Source organism: Malus sylvestris, chromosome 17 (genome assembly GCF_916048215.2).
Source record: "Malus sylvestris chromosome 17, drMalSylv7.2, whole genome shotgun sequence".
NCBI lineage: Eukaryota > Viridiplantae > Streptophyta > Magnoliopsida > Rosales > Rosaceae > Malus > Malus sylvestris.
In genome coordinates this window covers 27,417,594-27,436,631 of record NC_062276.1, presented here as the reverse complement: position 1 = coordinate 27,436,631, position 19,038 = coordinate 27,417,594, and the positions used below count along the sequence as shown (strand labels likewise).

Genomic DNA, 19,038 nt, shown 5'->3' with positions numbered 1-19,038 from the left:
GGAAAGAGTTTATGCATAAATTGTTGATTAGTTTGCCTAGATCATATGACCCTATTTGCTCTGTGATTGAACACTTTAAGAACCTTGAAACTCTTAAGGTTCAAGAAGTAGTTGCTTTTCTGAAATACTTTGAGCTCAGATTGGATAGACATGCTGAAAACTCCACAAATAGGGTTTTTACAAGTCTAAATGTTGGAGGTAAAAATCCTAAAGGTAGAGGTTATTCTGGAAATCAAAAATTTCAAAAAAATTGGTAACCCAAAGGAAAAAAATGGCATAATAAGCCTAATTTTACTCCCAAACCAAATGTCCCTCATGATGGAAACAAAACAGCTTGTAAACACTGATAAAGTGCATTATGGCAAGTGTTGGTTTGAAAGGAAGCCTAAATGCACAGGCTGTGTGAAGTTTGGGCATGTGCTCAGAGATTGCAATGGAAATAAGGGTGTACAGAAGGTGAACTATGCAAATCAGATAGAAGAAACTGGTTCTTTGTTTTATGTATGTAATGCAGTGACAGATGTGAAGATGAACCATTCATGGTACATTGATAGTGGTTGCAGTAACCATATAACAAGTGATAAAAGGTTGCTAGTTAATATTCAAAGAAATCTGACTTCCAAAGTGAAGATGGGAACTGGAGAAATTGTTTAGGTGGCAGGAAAGGGAACTCTAGTGATAGAGACCAAATTAGGAAGGAAGCATATTCAAGAAGTGATGCTTGTTCTAGGACTTGAAGAGAATCTTCTTAATGTTGGACAGATGATGGAGCATGGGTATTATCTAGTGTTTGGAGGAAATGTAGTGAATATCTTTGATGGTTAGTCACTAGACAATCTTGTGGTTAGAGTGCAGATGACAAACAATATGTGCTTTCTTCTTACAATGTTGCTTGCAAATCAGTTGGCCTTGAAGGCAAGTGTAACACATTGTTTGCATATATGGCATAAGAGATTGGGGCATCTGACATAAGCATCAAACTGCTTGAAGACCAAGAAATGGTTCATGGATTGCCTCATTTGGAGAAGACTTTTATTGTGTGTGAAGGTTGCATGCTAGGAAAACAACATAGAAATTATTTTCCATCAAAATCCACTTGGAGAGCTAAACTCCCATTAGAGTTGGTCCACACAGACATCTGTGGACCAATGTAAACTAAATCTATCTCTGGAAATAGGTACTTTCTATTGTTCACAGATGATTGTATCAGAATGACATAAGTGTACTTTCTCAGGAACAAATCAAGTGCATATGAATGTTTCAAAAAGTTCAAAGCTATGACTAAGCTGCAATGTGGATATAAGATGAAATGTCTAAGGAGTGATAGGGGTGGAGAGTTTTTATCAAATGAATTAACAAGGCTAGATTTGTGGCAAAAGGTTACTCTCGAAAGCCTGGAATTGACTACAATGAGACATTTGCCTCAGTGGCATGGTTGGACATAATCAGAACCATGATAGCTCTTAGTGCACAGAAAGAATGGAGCTTATACCAGTTAGATGTAAAATCTACTTTTCTGAATGGAGTCTTAAAGGAAGAGGTTTATGTTGAGCAGCCACAATGGGGGTTTGTGAAAGAGAGTGAGGAAACCAAGGTGTATAAGTTAAACAAGGCTTTGTATGGGCTAAAGCAAGCTCCAAGAGCCTGATATGATGAAATAGACTCATATTTCAGCAAGGCAGGCCTCAAGAAAAGTTCTAGTGAAGTAACACTCTATGTCAAGACTAGTGAAACTTCAGGTATCATTATTGTTTCACTCTATGTGGATGCTATTGTATACACTGAAAGTTGTCCAAAACTACTTGAGGAATTCAAGAATGACATGATGCAGCATTATGAGATGACTGATTTGGGGTTACTTCATCACTTAATTGGCATGAGGGTAATACAAACAGATAAAAGCATTTTTATTCATCAAAAGAAATATGCAATGAAGCTTATTGAGAAGTTTGGGATGAAAGATTGCAAATCTGTGGCAACACCACTTGCTGTGAATGAGAAGTTATGCAAAGTAAATGGCAGTGAAGCAGCAAATGAGAGTGAATATAGATAGGTTGTAGGTAGCCTACTATACTTGACTGCTACAAGGCCAGATATAATGTTTACTTCTAGTTTACTTGCTAGATTCATGCATAACCCCACAAAGAAACATATAGGAACAACCAAGAGGGTGTTGAGATACATTTAGGGCACTCTTGACTTTGGAATTGATTTCATGAAAGGAAAGACAACTACTCTAATTGGCTACTGTGATAATGACTGGGCAGGAAGTGAAGATGATATGAGAAGCACTTCAGGGTGTGTATTTACACTAGGATCTGGTGTGTTTTCATGGGCATCGATCAAACAAAGCACAGTGCCATTGTCCACTGCAAAAGCAGAATATGTCAGTGCTGCAGAAGCTACATCACAGGCAAAATGGCTAAGGTTTGTGCTTGAAGACTTTTGGGAGGAATAAAAGGATGGCACACCAATTCTGTGTGATAACACTTCTACCATAGCAATGGCAAAGAATCAAGTTCTCCACCAGAGAACTAGACACATCAGTCGAAAGTTTCATTCCATCAGAGAAGCCATTCAAGCAAAGGAAATCGAACTGATTTATTGCAAAATAGAAGATCAGATTGCTGATATCCTAACTAAAGCTCTGCTAAAGGATCGATTTGCTTGTCTAAGAGGATTGCTTGGTGTGAAATCAGCTAAAGGGTTAGAATTGAGTGTTGATGTGTAACCCTTGAGCTGATATCTTGGAAGCAAAGTCATAAGTTTTGAATTTCTTTTTATATGTTTATTTTATGATGTAATCTTAGTCATTGGATCATAGTCCAAGCAAAGTCATAAGTTTTGAATTTCTTTTTATATGTTTATTTTCTGATGTAATCTTAGTCATTGGATCATAGTCCAAGTGGTCTCTTCTCTAGCCTAGGATTTAAGTGATAGATTATGACAAGTGTAGTCACCTCATAGGGTGATAGAATCAAAGGCTAGGATTTAATATTGGCATAAAGTTGTTAGAGAAGAATCTCACTTCTTTCTCTCCTCTAACGGTTATATTTGGTTAGTGGAGTATGAAATACAATCAGAACCTTCATCACTCTCGCAGCACCATAACTGCATTTTCTCTACAATTTTCCTTCTTCCCAAACACTCAAAACCTTCATAAAACTAAATACCAAAAGCTATGAACTCTAACACTTATTACTAGCAGCCGCAGAAATTAATAACGAATATGTTATCCTTCACAAATAGCCATATCCTACGAGGTGGTATTTCTCTCCCGATATTGGAAGATGTCTCAAGCTCAAACCCCATTTCCCTGTTAATAAAAGAAAACTTGTGAGTTTAGTATGCCATTATCGAATATAAAGGAACATGACGTGTATATGTAAGGACCTCAGGTCTGCACAGAACAATAGAGTAAAAATATTCCTCCAAAGCAAAAATGGTAGGGTTTCAGAATGTCCCTGCCCATCCAATATATGGGTTGCTCCTCTTTGACGCTACCATTTGCTGAGTTCTTTTGTAGATTCTCTAAATATGTAGCTGCAAACTAGAGAATATATAACAAGGCATCCCTGGCCTTCAGCCTTCAGCTTTTGGCACAGTCTTCCCCTAATTCCCTAGGTACTTCCCTATCCCCTCCAACCAAGTTACAAAAAATGAAGGGGATGAAATTACACACATGCTTTTTATTCATCTTATGCACTCATGCCCTTTCAAGCTCGGCTCTCCAGAGCTTCTTCGAGTTAGAATTTGAAGATATACAAGGACGGGAAATTCATGGTAAGAGATTTGACCCACTTATTATTTTAATTGATTGATCTTTCGAACCACTGAATAATGTTGCAGTGAATATTCTGTAGTAGTGAGGCATGCTGGTGTTGGTGGCTCAGTCGAGCCATATTGAGAAAAACATGAAACGGATGATTCAAGGAAGATCCAAAGAGGGAAAGGGGTTGGTTCAAATATTGCACATCAACGCCCAAAAAGTAGTGCAACACTGATGATTGGAAGGTCCCAGCAGCCCTTCCTCTTGACCAAAACCATGTTGCAAGTAACTTTTGCTTTGATTTTCATTCTTCCCTTTCAATTACTCTAAACATGTTTCGGTTTGTCGGAAACAGACATGAAGCGTTCGATTGTTTTTGTTTTTGGTCAATTTGCTTTGTTTATTGAGAATTTTTCTCCCATTTTATTTGTTACTATTAATAAGGGTTTAGGGCAAGTTTTTGTTTATATCTTTATTTTTATTGGCAAGTTTGTTTGTAAGCTTGCTAGGATTGTTGATTTTCTTTCATCATCTTTTATCTGTTTTCCTTGTTTTTGTTCTTTCTGTCTTCTCATGTTTCTGCAACAATTGCATTTGTATCCATATGCTTCTGCAAAATGAAAGAAAAGACCGAATTAACATGCATGGTCAGTAAATCAAATAAGGGAATAGAAGAACCAATAAGGTAGAGGGAGGTTGCAATAAACTGCAAAACAAGACAATGATAGGGAAATTACTACACACGCAAACGGGCTAAAAATCTCCTATAATACTTGCAAGAATGACAAAGTTATTGTAGTATAAACGGATCTCGCAAGATTATTCTTGACATGGATTATTAAATAAATCGAAGCACACCAAATTCCAATTAATTATTGTAAAGCAGAAAGTTGAGATGATTGATTTTATAACCTACTTAAATTAAAAATGAATTTAATTAATAAAAGTAAGCTAAGCTGCAATATTAAAGATGAAGAAAAAGAAAACTGTTTTGAAGAAATCAAATTAAGAAAACACTAGGGATCCACCATCACCAAGCAATCCTATGTATTTTTACCAATTACTTATGATATACACATGCCACTTTGAAGGTTAGGTTTTCTTACTTTATATTCTAGTTGGAACCTCCAACATAGAACGTATTTCTAACATGCAACCCGTCCGAACGTTTGGATCAAATATGAACATGAGAGACTCATTAAGTTTTATGAAAACCCCTTGAAAAATCATGCAACCCTTAAAACGTGGTGTTCATCTTAAGTAAAATTACAATTATTAATCACAAGAAACCAGCGTCAATTTCAGTGAACATTCCGACCAAAATTGCATCAAATTACTTTTCTAGAGATCCTAATGGTGATCAGGCATTAAGACAATTAGATAGTTTTAATCACAGTGACTAATAATTCAAAGTGTGCATGCAATCAATCATAAGCAATTAATATAAAAATCACATATTCATGCTAAGGCTCAAGGCTTCGCCCTAGCAAAAGGAATTAGTTACGTATATTCATAATTGAAAACATAGAAAATATTATTAAGAATAAAAGGAATGAAAACACCTTAAAATAGAAAATCTCCAAGAACTATAGCAATTACTCTGTGTCTCCAAAGTTGCATAAAAGAAAGTATAAAGAAAAACTAAGGACGGCAAAACCTTAAAATTCCCTCTAGCTATAGCACAAACCCTAAAATGCAGTCTTTTTCTCCAATTAGGAAACTAAATAATAAAATAAAATAACTTAGAAAATAGAGTCCTAATTAAGCTAGGAGAATCTGCACAGAAACTGTCCAGCCATGTTTTAGCCTCAAATCTTCTCCAAATCTGGCCCAAGATAACTTTATTTAAAGATAGGGACATTCCGAACACATCTCCAGAAGGCCACGAAACCATCCGAGATCATCTTCGGCTCCAAAAACACAAGTCAAGCCCAAAATATCACTATTCCAGAACCGCGCATTACTCCTTTATTTTATCGCCAGAAAAGAACCGCTTGGTGAAAAAAATCTGATATTTTGATACGATCAAGCTAAGTGACTCACAAACGTCATCCAAGTGGAATTACTCCAAAATTCGTCCATTTGGTCCTGTTTTGCTATAGAGGAAGTCGAAAGTCCTATATTGAAAATACAATTCAAAGTATCAAAATTTTTCCAAAATATTAACCAAAATATACTAAGAATAGGGTAAAATATATAATATGAAATTGACTCATCAAAATACCCCCAAACTTAGCTTTTTGCTTGTCCTCAAGCAAAACAAATCTAGAAAACAACAATAAAAACTAATAAACTAGAAACTTAACAAAACTAACTGACAAAAATTTTCACCTTCAAAGTTGCAATCCATAAAACATGTTAAAAATCAGAACATCTTTTCAAAAGTTCAAACCAATCCCACCATAGAGTCTAAGCCATTTAGAATCATTAGAATAGAATTCACAAACTTCCTTTGGTGTAAAGTGAACCAACATAGCTAAGGAGACTTGACTAAAACCCTTACCTCTTGTCCTTCTTTATTTCACACATACTAACTTTAAATATAACTATTTTTCTTTTTCTTTTTCTTTTCGATTTTTTTTCTCTTTTTTTTTCGTATATAACAATTTTTTTCAGTAACAGTAATGGCCGTGCAATGTCGGTTCACTTAAGCTTTCGATCCAACCCATGTAGCGAGCTTTAGGTCAATGACTCCCAAACCATAAGAGCTTTAGGGCAATAGGTGTAGAACAAGACATCATCAATGGAAAAATATTGTACGTGTTCAAATCAAACAGAAATTGCAACAGTCCAGGCGGTATCCAAAACCAGTGTATTACGTACTGTTCATTTCCCTTCAGAATCAGATGATCAGATGATCATATTCCTAGCAGTCACATAAACTAGTAAATGAATATGTTATTGTATGAGTCGTAATTCTCTTCCCGATGTTGGAACTTGGAAGAGGCCTCAAGTTCGAACCCCCTTTCTTCGTTGATCAGTTTAGTTTGTCGTTATTGGATATATAGAATATAGTGAAGACCTGACGATGGGACAACATGAATTACATCGTGTTGGTCCTATGCTAAGCTTAACAAACACAACAGTAGTGTAAAAATATTCCACCAAGGCAAAAATGGTAGGGTTTTCAGAATGTGCCTTCCTATCCAAGATATGGATTGCTCCTTTTTGACGCTACCATTTGCTGAGCTCCTTTTTAGATTCTCTAAATATCTAGCTACAAAATAAAGAATATATAATAATGCAGCCCTAAGGCTAGGGCCTAAGCCTTTAGCTTTGGCAGTCTAAAACAAAATGAAGGGAATGGGGATGAAATTACTTACTTGTTTCTTCTTCATCTTATACACTTATGCCCTTTCAACCTTGCCTCGCACAAGCGTCTTCAAGTTAGAACACGAACGTGGTGTACAAGTACTAGAATTTCATAAGAATTTAACTTTCTTTATTATTTCAATTGATTGATATTTCGAACCCCCGACAAATGTTGCACTGAATGTTCTGTGGTAGTGAGGCGTGCTGGTGCGGGTGGCTCTGTATGGAGAAAAAACATGAAACGGATGATTCGAGGAAGAACCAAAGAGGGAAAAGGGGAAATGGCCGTGTGGATTTTGTTCATCGGCACCCAACTGAAAATAGTAGCGCAACACCGGTGCTAGCAAGGTCCCAGCTGTTGTGCCTTGGTCCGTTCATTAGTGCGGAAACGAGATTCAGATTACAACCTCACCAAAATCACACTCAGTTGAACAGAATAAAATACAAGAAATAAAGACACCGAGAAATTTACGAGGTTCGGCAAAAATCCTGCCTACGTCCCCGGAGAGATATTGCTCTTCACTATGAGAATAACAGTACAAGTACACATGAGTTAAATCGACATAACCCAATCCCAAATCCCTTGTACACCCACTCATAGAATTTTCCCAAGAGCCTCACTCTACCCCAAGAGTTCTTTCACTAGAATAATTTTCACTCTAGCTCTCTTGATTTTCTCTCACTCATGCCCATGCTTTCCCATGGGAGAGCCGAATGCTCTCCCCCTTGGATGCTCTCTGATGCCCTCACTCTATATTTTTCTACCACACTTATTCATCCGAATGCACTTCACTCACACTTATATTTTATTCCCAACATCATGATGTCTGAATAATCATTAAAGAAAAAAACACCACTTTTTCTCTTTTCTTACAATGATTATGTCTTTACATGATGATGTCCACTTCTTTGTTTATTTTACAAGCCGAAAGGCATTTGGATTGTGGTAGTCACCATGTCTTCAATTGTTGTCAACACATGACTCATAATTACTCACAAATGATGAGCCAAACACAACAATCTCCACCTTGGCGAATACACCATGCAAAAATCCTTGCACCCATCACCAAAGTCCATTGGCCTTACGTACCAGCATGCACACTCTGAATCCACCTCATTGGTCCTGTTCCGATTCAGTCACTGCCAATGCATGTGCAGCTGCTGCAAGCTAAAAATCACAATTTAGCTTCATACAGGATCTCGACACATCCTCGTCTCCTCTAGCAGGTTTTCCTCCTCTTCATTGTCTGCAACCTGGAAACTCGTCAGCGCGCCCGTTTCCAGCAACAACCCATCGAGCCAGACAAAATTCTCACGCTTCCTCCTACCTCAGGACCATCTCATCACCTGTGAATCCCATAGCTTCACCTGCTGCAAAACCCCTGCAACACTTGAGACTAAACATCACCAGGAGAAGTGTTGCTTCGAGTACCTAGAGGACATACTCAAAGTCTTCCGCCACAAACTTGCTACAACCCGGCCTTGCACTCGTAACACTGTGGACCCTTGCCTCCGAAATCGGATCTGAACCTGCTGTCTCTCTCAGATCCTCTTTCCAATTTTCTTCCACGATTCCAACCTTTAATAAATTAAGCAGTCTTGTGCCCACCATCATCCATGGTCTCCTTTGTGTATCATTCTACACCAAAGAAGCTTGCACCTGCTCCAAACTTACTGTAACTTTCCATGCAGTAAAGTTTCACAAGGTTCTCGTACGAATCTGAAAGTGAGGTAAGAAGAAAGAGGCCTTTGTCTTCTTCCTCAACATCAACTTTCGCAGTTGATCTAAGCATCCCTGAACATAGCTTTCATTTCTTCAGGCTTCCATTACTCTCCTTTACCAAGAGTAAAACCGCCTCTCCCATTAAACTGCTCAACTGAAAATTCCATGGTGAACAACAAATCTGGACCTCCAACGAACCAAGCCTCCAACGATGCTCTGATACCAATTGTTGTGCCTTGGTCCGTTCATTAGTGCGGAAACGAGATTCAGATTACAACCTCACCAAAATCACACTCAGTTGAACAGAATAAAATATAAGAAATAAAGACACTGAGAAATTTACGAGGTTCGGCAAAAATCCTGCCTACGTCCCCGGAGAGATATTGCTCTTCACTATGAGAATAACAGTACAAGTACACATGAGTTAAATCGACATAACCCAATCCCAAATCCCTTGTACACCCACTCATAGAATTTTCCCAAGAGCCTCACTCTACCCCAAGAGTTCTTTCACTAGAATAATTTTCACTCTAGCTCTCTTGATTTTCTCTCACTCATGCCCATGCTTTCCCATGGGAGAGCCGAATGCTCTCCCCCTTGGATGCTCTCTGATGCCCTCACTCTATATTTTTCTACCACACTTATTCATCCGAATGCACTTCACTCACACTTATATTTTATTCCCAACATCATGATGTCTGAATAATCATTAAAGAAAAAAACACCACTTTTTCTCTTTTCTTACAATGATTATGTCTTTACATGATGATGTCCACTTCTTTGTTTATTTTACAAGCCGAAAGGCATTTGGATTGTGGTAGTCACCATGTCTTCAATTGTTGTCAACACATGACTCATAATTACTCACAAATGATGAGCCAAACACAACACCAGCAGCCCTTTCTCATCACTAAAACCATACTGCAAGTAACCTCTGCTTTGATTCTTGTTCGTCCCCTTCAATTACTTTGACATGTTCCGTTCCGTCGGAGACATATACTGAATATGCAGGTTTGGTGTGTTTTTTTTGTTGGTAAGTTTTCAGAAATTGTTTGTAAGCTTGTACCAGGATTGTTGTGCTATATATTCATTTAATCTCTCTCTGAAACAGAACTTCAACATTTTTGCAACTTCCGCAAATTAAGAAAAAAAATGAGCTCCTTAATCCTAAACCAAAGAACCGAAAAGAGATGCGAAGATCAATAGCACGAAACATGGTAAGTGGATATGACTAGAGCAAGATCACACCAGTAAACAAACAAAAAAAAAAAAAAAAACAGATCTTTAGGTTCTGCTTATATGATTCCAAATTTTCAAGAACTTATATAGCTTCAGCACAGACTTATCCTTCGCGCAACCAAAGAGATGTAACAAAATTAAACATTATGAAAATTTAGTATCAATGCGTAATACAATTGTTGTCAAAGTCCTTAGATGCGTACAACTTTATGTTCTATATCAGGTCGAGCAAATAGTCAACCGACAAAAGTATTCCCAAAGGCATTAACCATGTATGAGCAAAAAAGCGCTAGGAAAGAAACACCACCACTTTCGAAAATTTAGGCAGACCAGAAGATGACCGAGCTGGCAGTAACTCAAACCAGGATGAACTTCTCACGCATATCGTTTCCTTACATGTCATACAACAACTTCGAAAAGGATTTCATGTGTTCGGTTTGCAGAGAAATGGCCAGCGACAAACTCCCATCATTGGTTGCACTTGGTATTATAAACGCCAACCCCTCGAATGCAATTCCACCAGGTCCCATGAAAATGGGCCGACCCCATCCAAAGTCGGCATCATGGATTGGCAGCCTAACCCAACTAGTTATCCCCAGGTTTGGACACCTAAAACTATGAGCTCCACGAACAAGGGCAGACAGATCAGGCTGAAGCTCAAGATAGTCGAGGGCAGATCGAAGATAACTATCATCCATACGCACCAAAGCATCATGGATACGGCTGGCAGCGTACCAAGTTGGTTTTGATTGTATATCCCCCGCGACAGCAATTGGTGTTGCTGTGAAAATCACATTGCCAAAGTAACCAGGTGGGAGTGGTGGTTGCAGTCTGGACCTTCCATCAGTGGCAATAAATAGTTTGGTGTCTTGATCATCGGGAAGTTCACGCGCCTTGCATGCACATCTCCAAACATGACCTGACAACATCTCATATGAGCTATAGCTGACTGTATTCCCAGCTTCCTTAGACTTGTATTTCAAGATGTTGAGCTGATCCCGCGTTAATCTAAAAATGGAGACTGTGGTGCTATCCGCAGCACCAGGTTTTGCGCTTTGCAGAGGGGTCTTCATCTGTGGAGCAGGTTGGTATTCAATGTGGTGGAATGCAGGCTGAGGTGGGTCTCGGGCACGAAGCAATGTCCTGTCGATGAATGGTGGAAGTGTAAGGTCAAGACCACGAGCCATATCAGACCACGTGTTAATAAAGTGCAGACCAGAAAATCCATCTGCTGCATGATGCTGCATTCCAACACCAAGTGACACCCCTCCACATTTGAAGTACGTGACCTGCAAAGAGTAAAACCCAAACCATTCCTTGTAAGCTTAACTGTTGAACAATTCCCCGACTTCAGTAAGTTGAGGTAAAATATAAGACGAGGCTGAGGATTCTAAGCAATATTAGAGATAGCCTGCCTCCAATTGGTCAAACGATTGAAACATTAAATAGTATTAAACATATACTAATATCCCCAAGGAACCAATCAATCAAGTCAAATGGATGACATCTTCAAACAATCTTCTAAATTTAATCTATTAGTTTTAACCCTTAACCAAGTCAAGTGGATGACATCTTCAAACTATTGATATGTTCGGAACTATTATTAGCATCACAAAAATCTCATTTTACACTCCTCATAAATGTATTTTTCTTTCTAATTACAGAAAGTTTGGAGTGTTAAATGAAATTTTTTGAGTGCTAATAACAATTCCCACAAATAATTAAATTCAATAATATTTGTCACAATCAACACAAATAATATTTAATCTATTTATTTTCACTTATAAGTGAGAGGTCTTAGGTTTGAATCTCGTAGATAGAGAATTTGATACCAAATTAGATTATCCATTGTGTGGCTAAACCAAACACCTCCTCTCCTTAGTGTAAAATATATCATTGTATTAAAAAAAATTTAAAAATTTAAAAAAAAAACTTGGAACCCCAGAGTTCGAATCTGAATCCGTCACTGATAACATCCCCTTATTTTCATAATTACGTATCTTCTTCTATGAACTTTCATCAACATGGCACAGGTCTGATTAAAGATTAGGACAGCTCTACGTAAATGTGGAAAAGTTAAAATCAATAATATAATTAAGAAACCTGAATTTAGCCTTAAGAAATTATAACAAAGGAAAATGGAGCAACGTGTGCAATACAACCAGTATGTTTTTTCAACACCATATTATAATCTAAACACAGTTTGCTCCAAATGTCAACACAGATATAGTTCACAAGCCATTGCTAGATTGACTTTTCCTCAAGCCAAAAAGTCTCCAGCAACATCACTAAATCCAAAATCTCACCAAATGATCTCAACTATTACTATATAACCCACATTCTCTAACCTATACATCCACCAGTTGACCATATTAAACGTATGAAATTTAATGAAATGATAATATCTTTTTACGTCTTTTTAGTCAAAATAATTTCTAAAATTGGTATAACTTCTCATTTTGTTTTTTGACAATGAAATTAATTAAAGTGGTCCTTTAGTTTAATTTGGTATAACTTCTCATTTGGTATAACTTTTATAGATTTTTATTATCATAATCCAAACTAAAGAGTTATACTAATTTCAATAATGATTTTGACTCAAATATCTCTATTTACGAAAGCCAAACTTTTGCCACCCGCGTGTTCAGGTAGATCTTTTCACGTAAGTTTAAAACAATAAAAAACGAGACTCATATATGTGATGCAAACAAGTATCAAATAAAGCTAATTCCAATTGACAAAGCGCAGGTAAAGTTTCTAGTTAAAATTTAAAATTGACAGTCACCCACTCGCACGTGTAATTGTATGTATTCGAAACTCGAAAATTTTACTCTAAAAGAAAACCTTTTTTTATTTTTTAAGACAAAGAAAACCATTTTAACTGCTAATAGGAGGAGGATTGTCTGCCCTCCAAGTTTCGGTGCCCTTCCATGCCCTTCTGTTTTGTGTGGTCACGGTTAAGCCACGTTAATATTTTATATTATTTTTTTATAAAGATAATAAAACAAAAATAAATAATAATATAAAATATTAACGTGGTTTAACCGTGACCACACAATCAGGAGGGCATGGGAGGGCACGGGAACTTGGAGGGCATACAATCCTCCTCCCTAAATTTATCACAACATGACATAGGCTGATTTATGTGGGACCTATTACCTACCAAGAAATATGATCATTACTTGATTTAGGTGGGACCTATTACCTACCAAGAAATATGATCGTTACTTATTTGACCAAATACGATCGTTACTTATTTGACCAATTCAAATAAAATGTTGGCGTACCTTCCCAATTAATACCTCCAATACAGGTTTCATTTCATTAAACAAACCAGAAAAAAAAAAGTGTTATAACTTACACGACAGCACTGAAAGCGACCACCCGAAAGATAAATTTAATTATAACTTACACATATGTAAATGATGATAAATTTTATTTTTTAAATTATTAACTTTTTAACACATATATCATATTATTTATATAATGACATGTGATATATCATTCCGTATGACGGTCACACTAAAAAATTTCTCAAAACCACCGTAAAAAAATACACACTTAAATAAATACAAGCCGCTGTCTGTCTCTTTCCGTGACCCGATTACGATCCACGAGCGATGCCGTATTCCCTTCTTGTCAACGGCAAACGGGTCTGACCCGTCTCCATCTCGTTGTCGTCGATGACGGCGATGTAGAACCCGGATTGGAGTTCGGGTCTGGAATCGAACTGGGCTTCGAAGAGGGTCCCAGAAGAGGAGAATGTTGGGGGAGAGCTTCATGGAGCCATGCTTCTTCCTGAAGAGAAAGGACTTGGGTGGAGGTAGAAGGAAGGGGAGGAGAGCAACGGAGGGAAGGGGATTCGAATGAGTGGCGGAGGAAGTTAAGGTGGAGGGAGCAACAGGTGGAGAGGTTGGGGAAGAAGAGTGAAGGCGTAGCTTTGTAGGATGGGTCCCCTTTTATTTCTTATAAAAATAAAATTTAATAGTTATAATTTTTTTTTCAAGTTAGGTCTAGAGTGGATCCCGCCTGACTCACGTTATCATTTAACAGAAAAATTAAGAAAATGACAAAAAAATTGACAGATATTTGATATTGTAATAAATTCGTAAAATAAAATCTAACATTGTTATTTTCAAAACATTAGATATGAGAATTTAAGGTAGTTTTTTTGTAATTTACTTCTAAATTTACTAATCCCGACATGAAATATGCTGATTTAGGTGGGACCTATTACCTACCAAGGAATATGATCATTACTTATTTGACCAAGGTATAGCTTCCCAATTAATACCTCCGATACGGGTTTCATTTCATTAAACACTGAAAACGACCACCCGAAGCACTATAAAAAAAATACACTTAAATAAATAAAGAGTAAACTTTAATTTTGTAAGTTATTTTGGGGTTTCATTTATTTAGTTGGGTTAGACCATTTATTGGTTATCTACCTCACTTTCTTTTTATTATTTTATGATAAGTGTCATCTCTTGTTTATAAATTTATTTTTTACTCAATTTTAAAATTAAATATTAAATAACTTTTTTTTCTTAATTTTTTTTCCCTTTACATTCATTACAAATTAACTGTGTTAACTAATTTATGTTGTAGTATTATATATATCAACATATATACTAGCATGAATTTAGAAACGTATGGAACAAGCAATTTCTTTGAACTATTTTCATGAATGATAGGTATATTAACTTTTATTTATTTTCATAAATACCTCTATCATCATATATACTAGCATGAGTTTAGTATAGATATCAATATGACGGCACATAAATTTTCTTATATTCAAATTAAAATTTGAATATAAATAAATAAATTAAGAAATTATTTATTTAAAATTGACAATTTTAAAAGATTTATTATATTAGCACCTCACAAATTGTTAAATAAACCACACATACTTAATAAATCTCACATTTACTTTTTCAATTAAAATTTATTTTAATACACATCACTTCCTTCCTCATAATACCCTCACACCCCCACATTCTTAAAGTATACCTTACACTTTATACACACCCCACATTTCTCAAATCTTATAACACTCATTTTTAATTCTGCCGAATGATTTCAAACCATTTGAACATTAGTTTGCCGAATGATTTTAAATTGAATGATTTTAAAAAATGTTTAGGTTCATTTGAACGTTTTTCAATAACAATAATAATAATTTCAAAGCTTTTGAAACACCGATTCCGTGTTTCATTAGTCAAAAATAATTTTTCTCAAGCAACATATTTGTAGTTTCATTGCTTAGGATTTTATTCAACAATGGAGGATGAGATGGCTTTTGATAGTTGAAGTAGATAAATAATACGTTAATAGTGATTTGTGGTGTATTTATAAAATTTTTATTATTTTTTAAACTTAATAAGATCAAAATTGTTATTGCATAGTAAAGTAAATAAGTAATTAATATTAAATTTTAATATGAAATGCATTCAACATTTTGTGAGATGCTAATATAAAAAGTCATTTTAAAAACTAGACTATTTCAACAGCTCCTCAAATTTTTGAAACTGGATCAAATTACCGATAAGTAAATGGGGTATTTTGATACGGGTTCAAAATAACTAAAAATTAGACCTATTTCAAAAGTAGACTATAAAATTAGACATATTTCAAATTTTTCCTAAGTAAATTACCTGTAACAGTAAGAGAGGATAAGTCGAAATCCCGGCGGCGTAATCAACGGAGGGGATGAGCCTCCGGAGCTCCAGCGTGGGGGCGAAATCCCCGAAATCATCGATGACCGAGCCCGTCTCCGCCTCAACAAACAGAACACCCTGGCCGCCGCAGTCAATCTCGATACGGCCGTCGTCGTCGCGCTTAAGCCGCCCCGCCATAGGGTAGAACGGCACAAGAGCCTTGGACAGAGCGTGCTTGAGCACAGCCGGGTCGAAGAAGTTGGACGCACCGTTTGGATTCCGCCTGTAGAAATATACGCTGGGCGTGTGGATGCTCGGAATCACCAGGTCCACGTTCGCGTTCCACAGCGCCTTCTTCGGCGTCTCCTCCGCCGGCTTAACCAACGTTGACTCCCTCACGGTAACGTTGACCACCATCTTCGATCTTCGTTGGGCCCCGCCTGGCACACCTGCATTGCACCCAACAAAACACTGTTATAATAATATATCCCTCCTCGGCTAACGTGCGCCGCCTTGATGGTATTTAATTTAATTTTTTTAAGAAAATAATTAATAAAAAATATTTAAAAATTTAAATTTTAATTTTAACGATAAAAACAAAATAAATTGTAAAGTAAATAATTTCTCAACAAAAAAAACCAGTATCTGGCATTCCTTTTTCGAATTTATTTTTCTTAATAAATAATACAGGGATACGCGAACCTAGCCGTCAGGGCTAAAGTGCTTGCCGGATTTAATTAAAGTAAGAAATCCCATTTCTTTCCTTTCTCGCGTTTTCCGTTAACGTCCGCCGTAGTTTTCAAAAAAGTCCGGCGTCGTTGCCAACATGCGCCGTCGTCTAACGTTAAAAGATGAAAATTAGACGAGGAGAAAACAAGGAACGATGTAATTACCTTGTAATGTAGGGTTTGTCAGCTACCGACGTACTTTAGCAGAGGGAAGGCAGAGAGAGCTGTGAGAGAGAGAGAGAGATGTAATAAGAGGCGCAAGGAAATGGTGATTTGGGAGTTGGGAGGGAAAATGAAAGGAGGGAGAGGAAGAGTGGTTATTAAGTAAGGAGGAGGGAGGGGAGGGGGTTGGTGACGCTTTCCAACCAAGTGCATGTAATCTCTAGAGAGCGCGGAGGAGCGAAGCATCTGTCATTTACCTACCGTGTGACCCAACTTTGGCTACTCACAACATGCCACGTCAACTTCCAATCCTTGCCCACCCCAGCACTTTCCCCATTTCTCTATTTTTGTTGCAAAAAGAAAAAAAAAATGTGGGTTCAATTTGTTTTAGAACACATTTTAAATTTAATCATCGCTAAATAAGAATTTGAACCACATTATTATTAGACTATTATAGAATTAAATTTATCATATTCCGTATAAATAATATCGTTTTTTTATTTTAAAAAAAAATTGCTTTAAGACGAACAAAAGTGATGATTGGAGTTGGTGGGTGACACTGTGCCTTTGGGTTTGTCTCCTTATGTTGAAAGTAATGCAAGAGGAGAGTTGGTGAGATGGTGACTCCTACCGTCCACCAACTTTCTAATACCTGGTAAACATTAAAGGACTCTAAACAATCTTCAATTAATTTATACTCCTGTTTACAAGTTCAATTCTGACCTGAAGCCCTTGATTGTAAGGTTCTTTTTTTTTTTTTAACTTTATGATATATGACATTTCTTCATTCACACGTGTCTCCTTATACATGATGAAATTCCTCATCTGCATTTGGAGAATTTTGTTTTTGAGATTATATGACATGTTAATAATACAACATGACAAGTTTCTTCCATTTCAAAATATTAATAATAAGGATAATGCTTGTGTTCCCTCTATGGTTAACCCACTTATTCCCCCACTTACCATTAAATTATGTTCACCTTAAGAACATCATAATCAGAGCAATTAATTCTCTTTATCATCATCTAAAAATCATATCTGCAAAAAATCAATTTGAAGATCTTTTAATCATTCTTATGGATCAACAAATGGACGGTTCATCAAGAAGAATTTATTTGTTACCAAAACCATCGATGGTCTAACACGTATGAATGACTAAACAATTTCGAAATTGAATTATCTTTTTACAAATATGATATTTAGATGTTGATAAAGAGAATGAACGGTTCTGATTATAATGTTCCTAAAGTGAACATACGTTAATTATAAGTAGAGAAACAAATAGTTTTCTCATGAGAAGAACACAAGCAGTATCCTAATAATAATTTCCTTCACATGGTGTTGTACAACATGTGATATTCGAAATAGTCCTCTTAACATATCTCTAAAGTTAATATCAAAGAAAACTCTAAATCTTAACACAAGCAATTTTCTATTTCGAGTAAGAAGAAGATTCAAGTTAATATTTGGTATTTCTCAAACCAAGCTCCCAAATAGTGCAAACCATTTTTTCAACTCATTTTGTACCTCGACATATAGGACAATCTCCAAGGGTTGGACTTAGGACAATAGAAAGAAAAAGAAAAGAATAAATAGGGTGTTGGTGGGTGAGACCCAAAGCACAAATCACACAACTAAAACGAGAAATCTCAAAATTAATATGTTACATAAATAAGACGTGACATACCAAGCGTCGAAACCTCACCGAAGCTAAAAGAAAAGGAAAGAGGGTATCGGACTTAGGGCAATAGAAAGAAGAGGGTGTTGGTGGATGGGACCCAAAGCTAAGAGTATTGGCTCCCACTATGTTTGAACTTTCATATCCCCGGTTTCCACTGGAGGCTGGAGACTGGATTGCGGACGGAGAGGACACATGGGATGATGGAATATGAGAAATGAGGAAGCCTTCGACGTTATAACGGCGGTAGGTGGGTCTGTTAGTTGGGGGTAGCGTCAGCGTGACTGAATATTTCCGGATAAGGATCACAAAATGTAATGAAGGGCTTTGGATTTGCATTGGGATTAATTACTTATTTATTAAATAATTAAGATTTATTTTATTGATAATGTGCGTTTGGGAAAATCAGAAAGTGGACGCTGTCCTGCTTCTGCTTCTGGAGTTGGTGAGGCCTCTCCTCTTGTTGGCCGGCTGGAATATAGAATTCAGCTTTTTCTGTTATTGTGCTTGGTGGTTAGTTTCGACTTAAAGTTAAAAGTTATAAAGTTATATTTGACTTTAAATTTGATTTCAAAAGTTATACCATCTTCAATGTATATTTTGAGTTTAAACATTTGTGTTGAAGATGTTTGAACTCAAAAGTTTTGTTTTATTTTTATTTTATTTTGAATCATAAATCACCATAACACATCTATTTTATTCAATGATATAAAAATTCCACAAGTGCTCGATAAGATCATATTCATATTGTGACAAAACTA

The 19,038-nt window shown here is 36.5% G+C and overlaps 2 protein-coding genes across 2 annotated transcripts in view; both read right to left on the bottom strand.

The window, feature by feature from the left end:
- Positions 1 to 19,038, bottom strand: part of LOC126609983 (uncharacterized) — a 90,767-nt gene that overhangs the window by 45,077 nt on the left and 26,652 nt on the right. The window lies entirely within an intron of this gene.
- LOC126609977 (shikimate O-hydroxycinnamoyltransferase-like) lies at positions 10,173 to 16,766 on the bottom strand. Its single transcript, XM_050277908.1, has 3 exons — positions 16,600 to 16,766; positions 15,704 to 16,155; positions 10,173 to 11,332 (listed from the first exon to the last, which is right to left on the bottom strand). The coding sequence occupies exons 2-3, from the start codon at positions 16,121 to 16,123 to the stop codon at positions 10,436 to 10,438; spliced, it is 1,317 nt and encodes a 438-aa protein (XP_050133865.1). The 5' UTR covers positions 16,124 to 16,155; positions 16,600 to 16,766; the 3' UTR covers positions 10,173 to 10,435.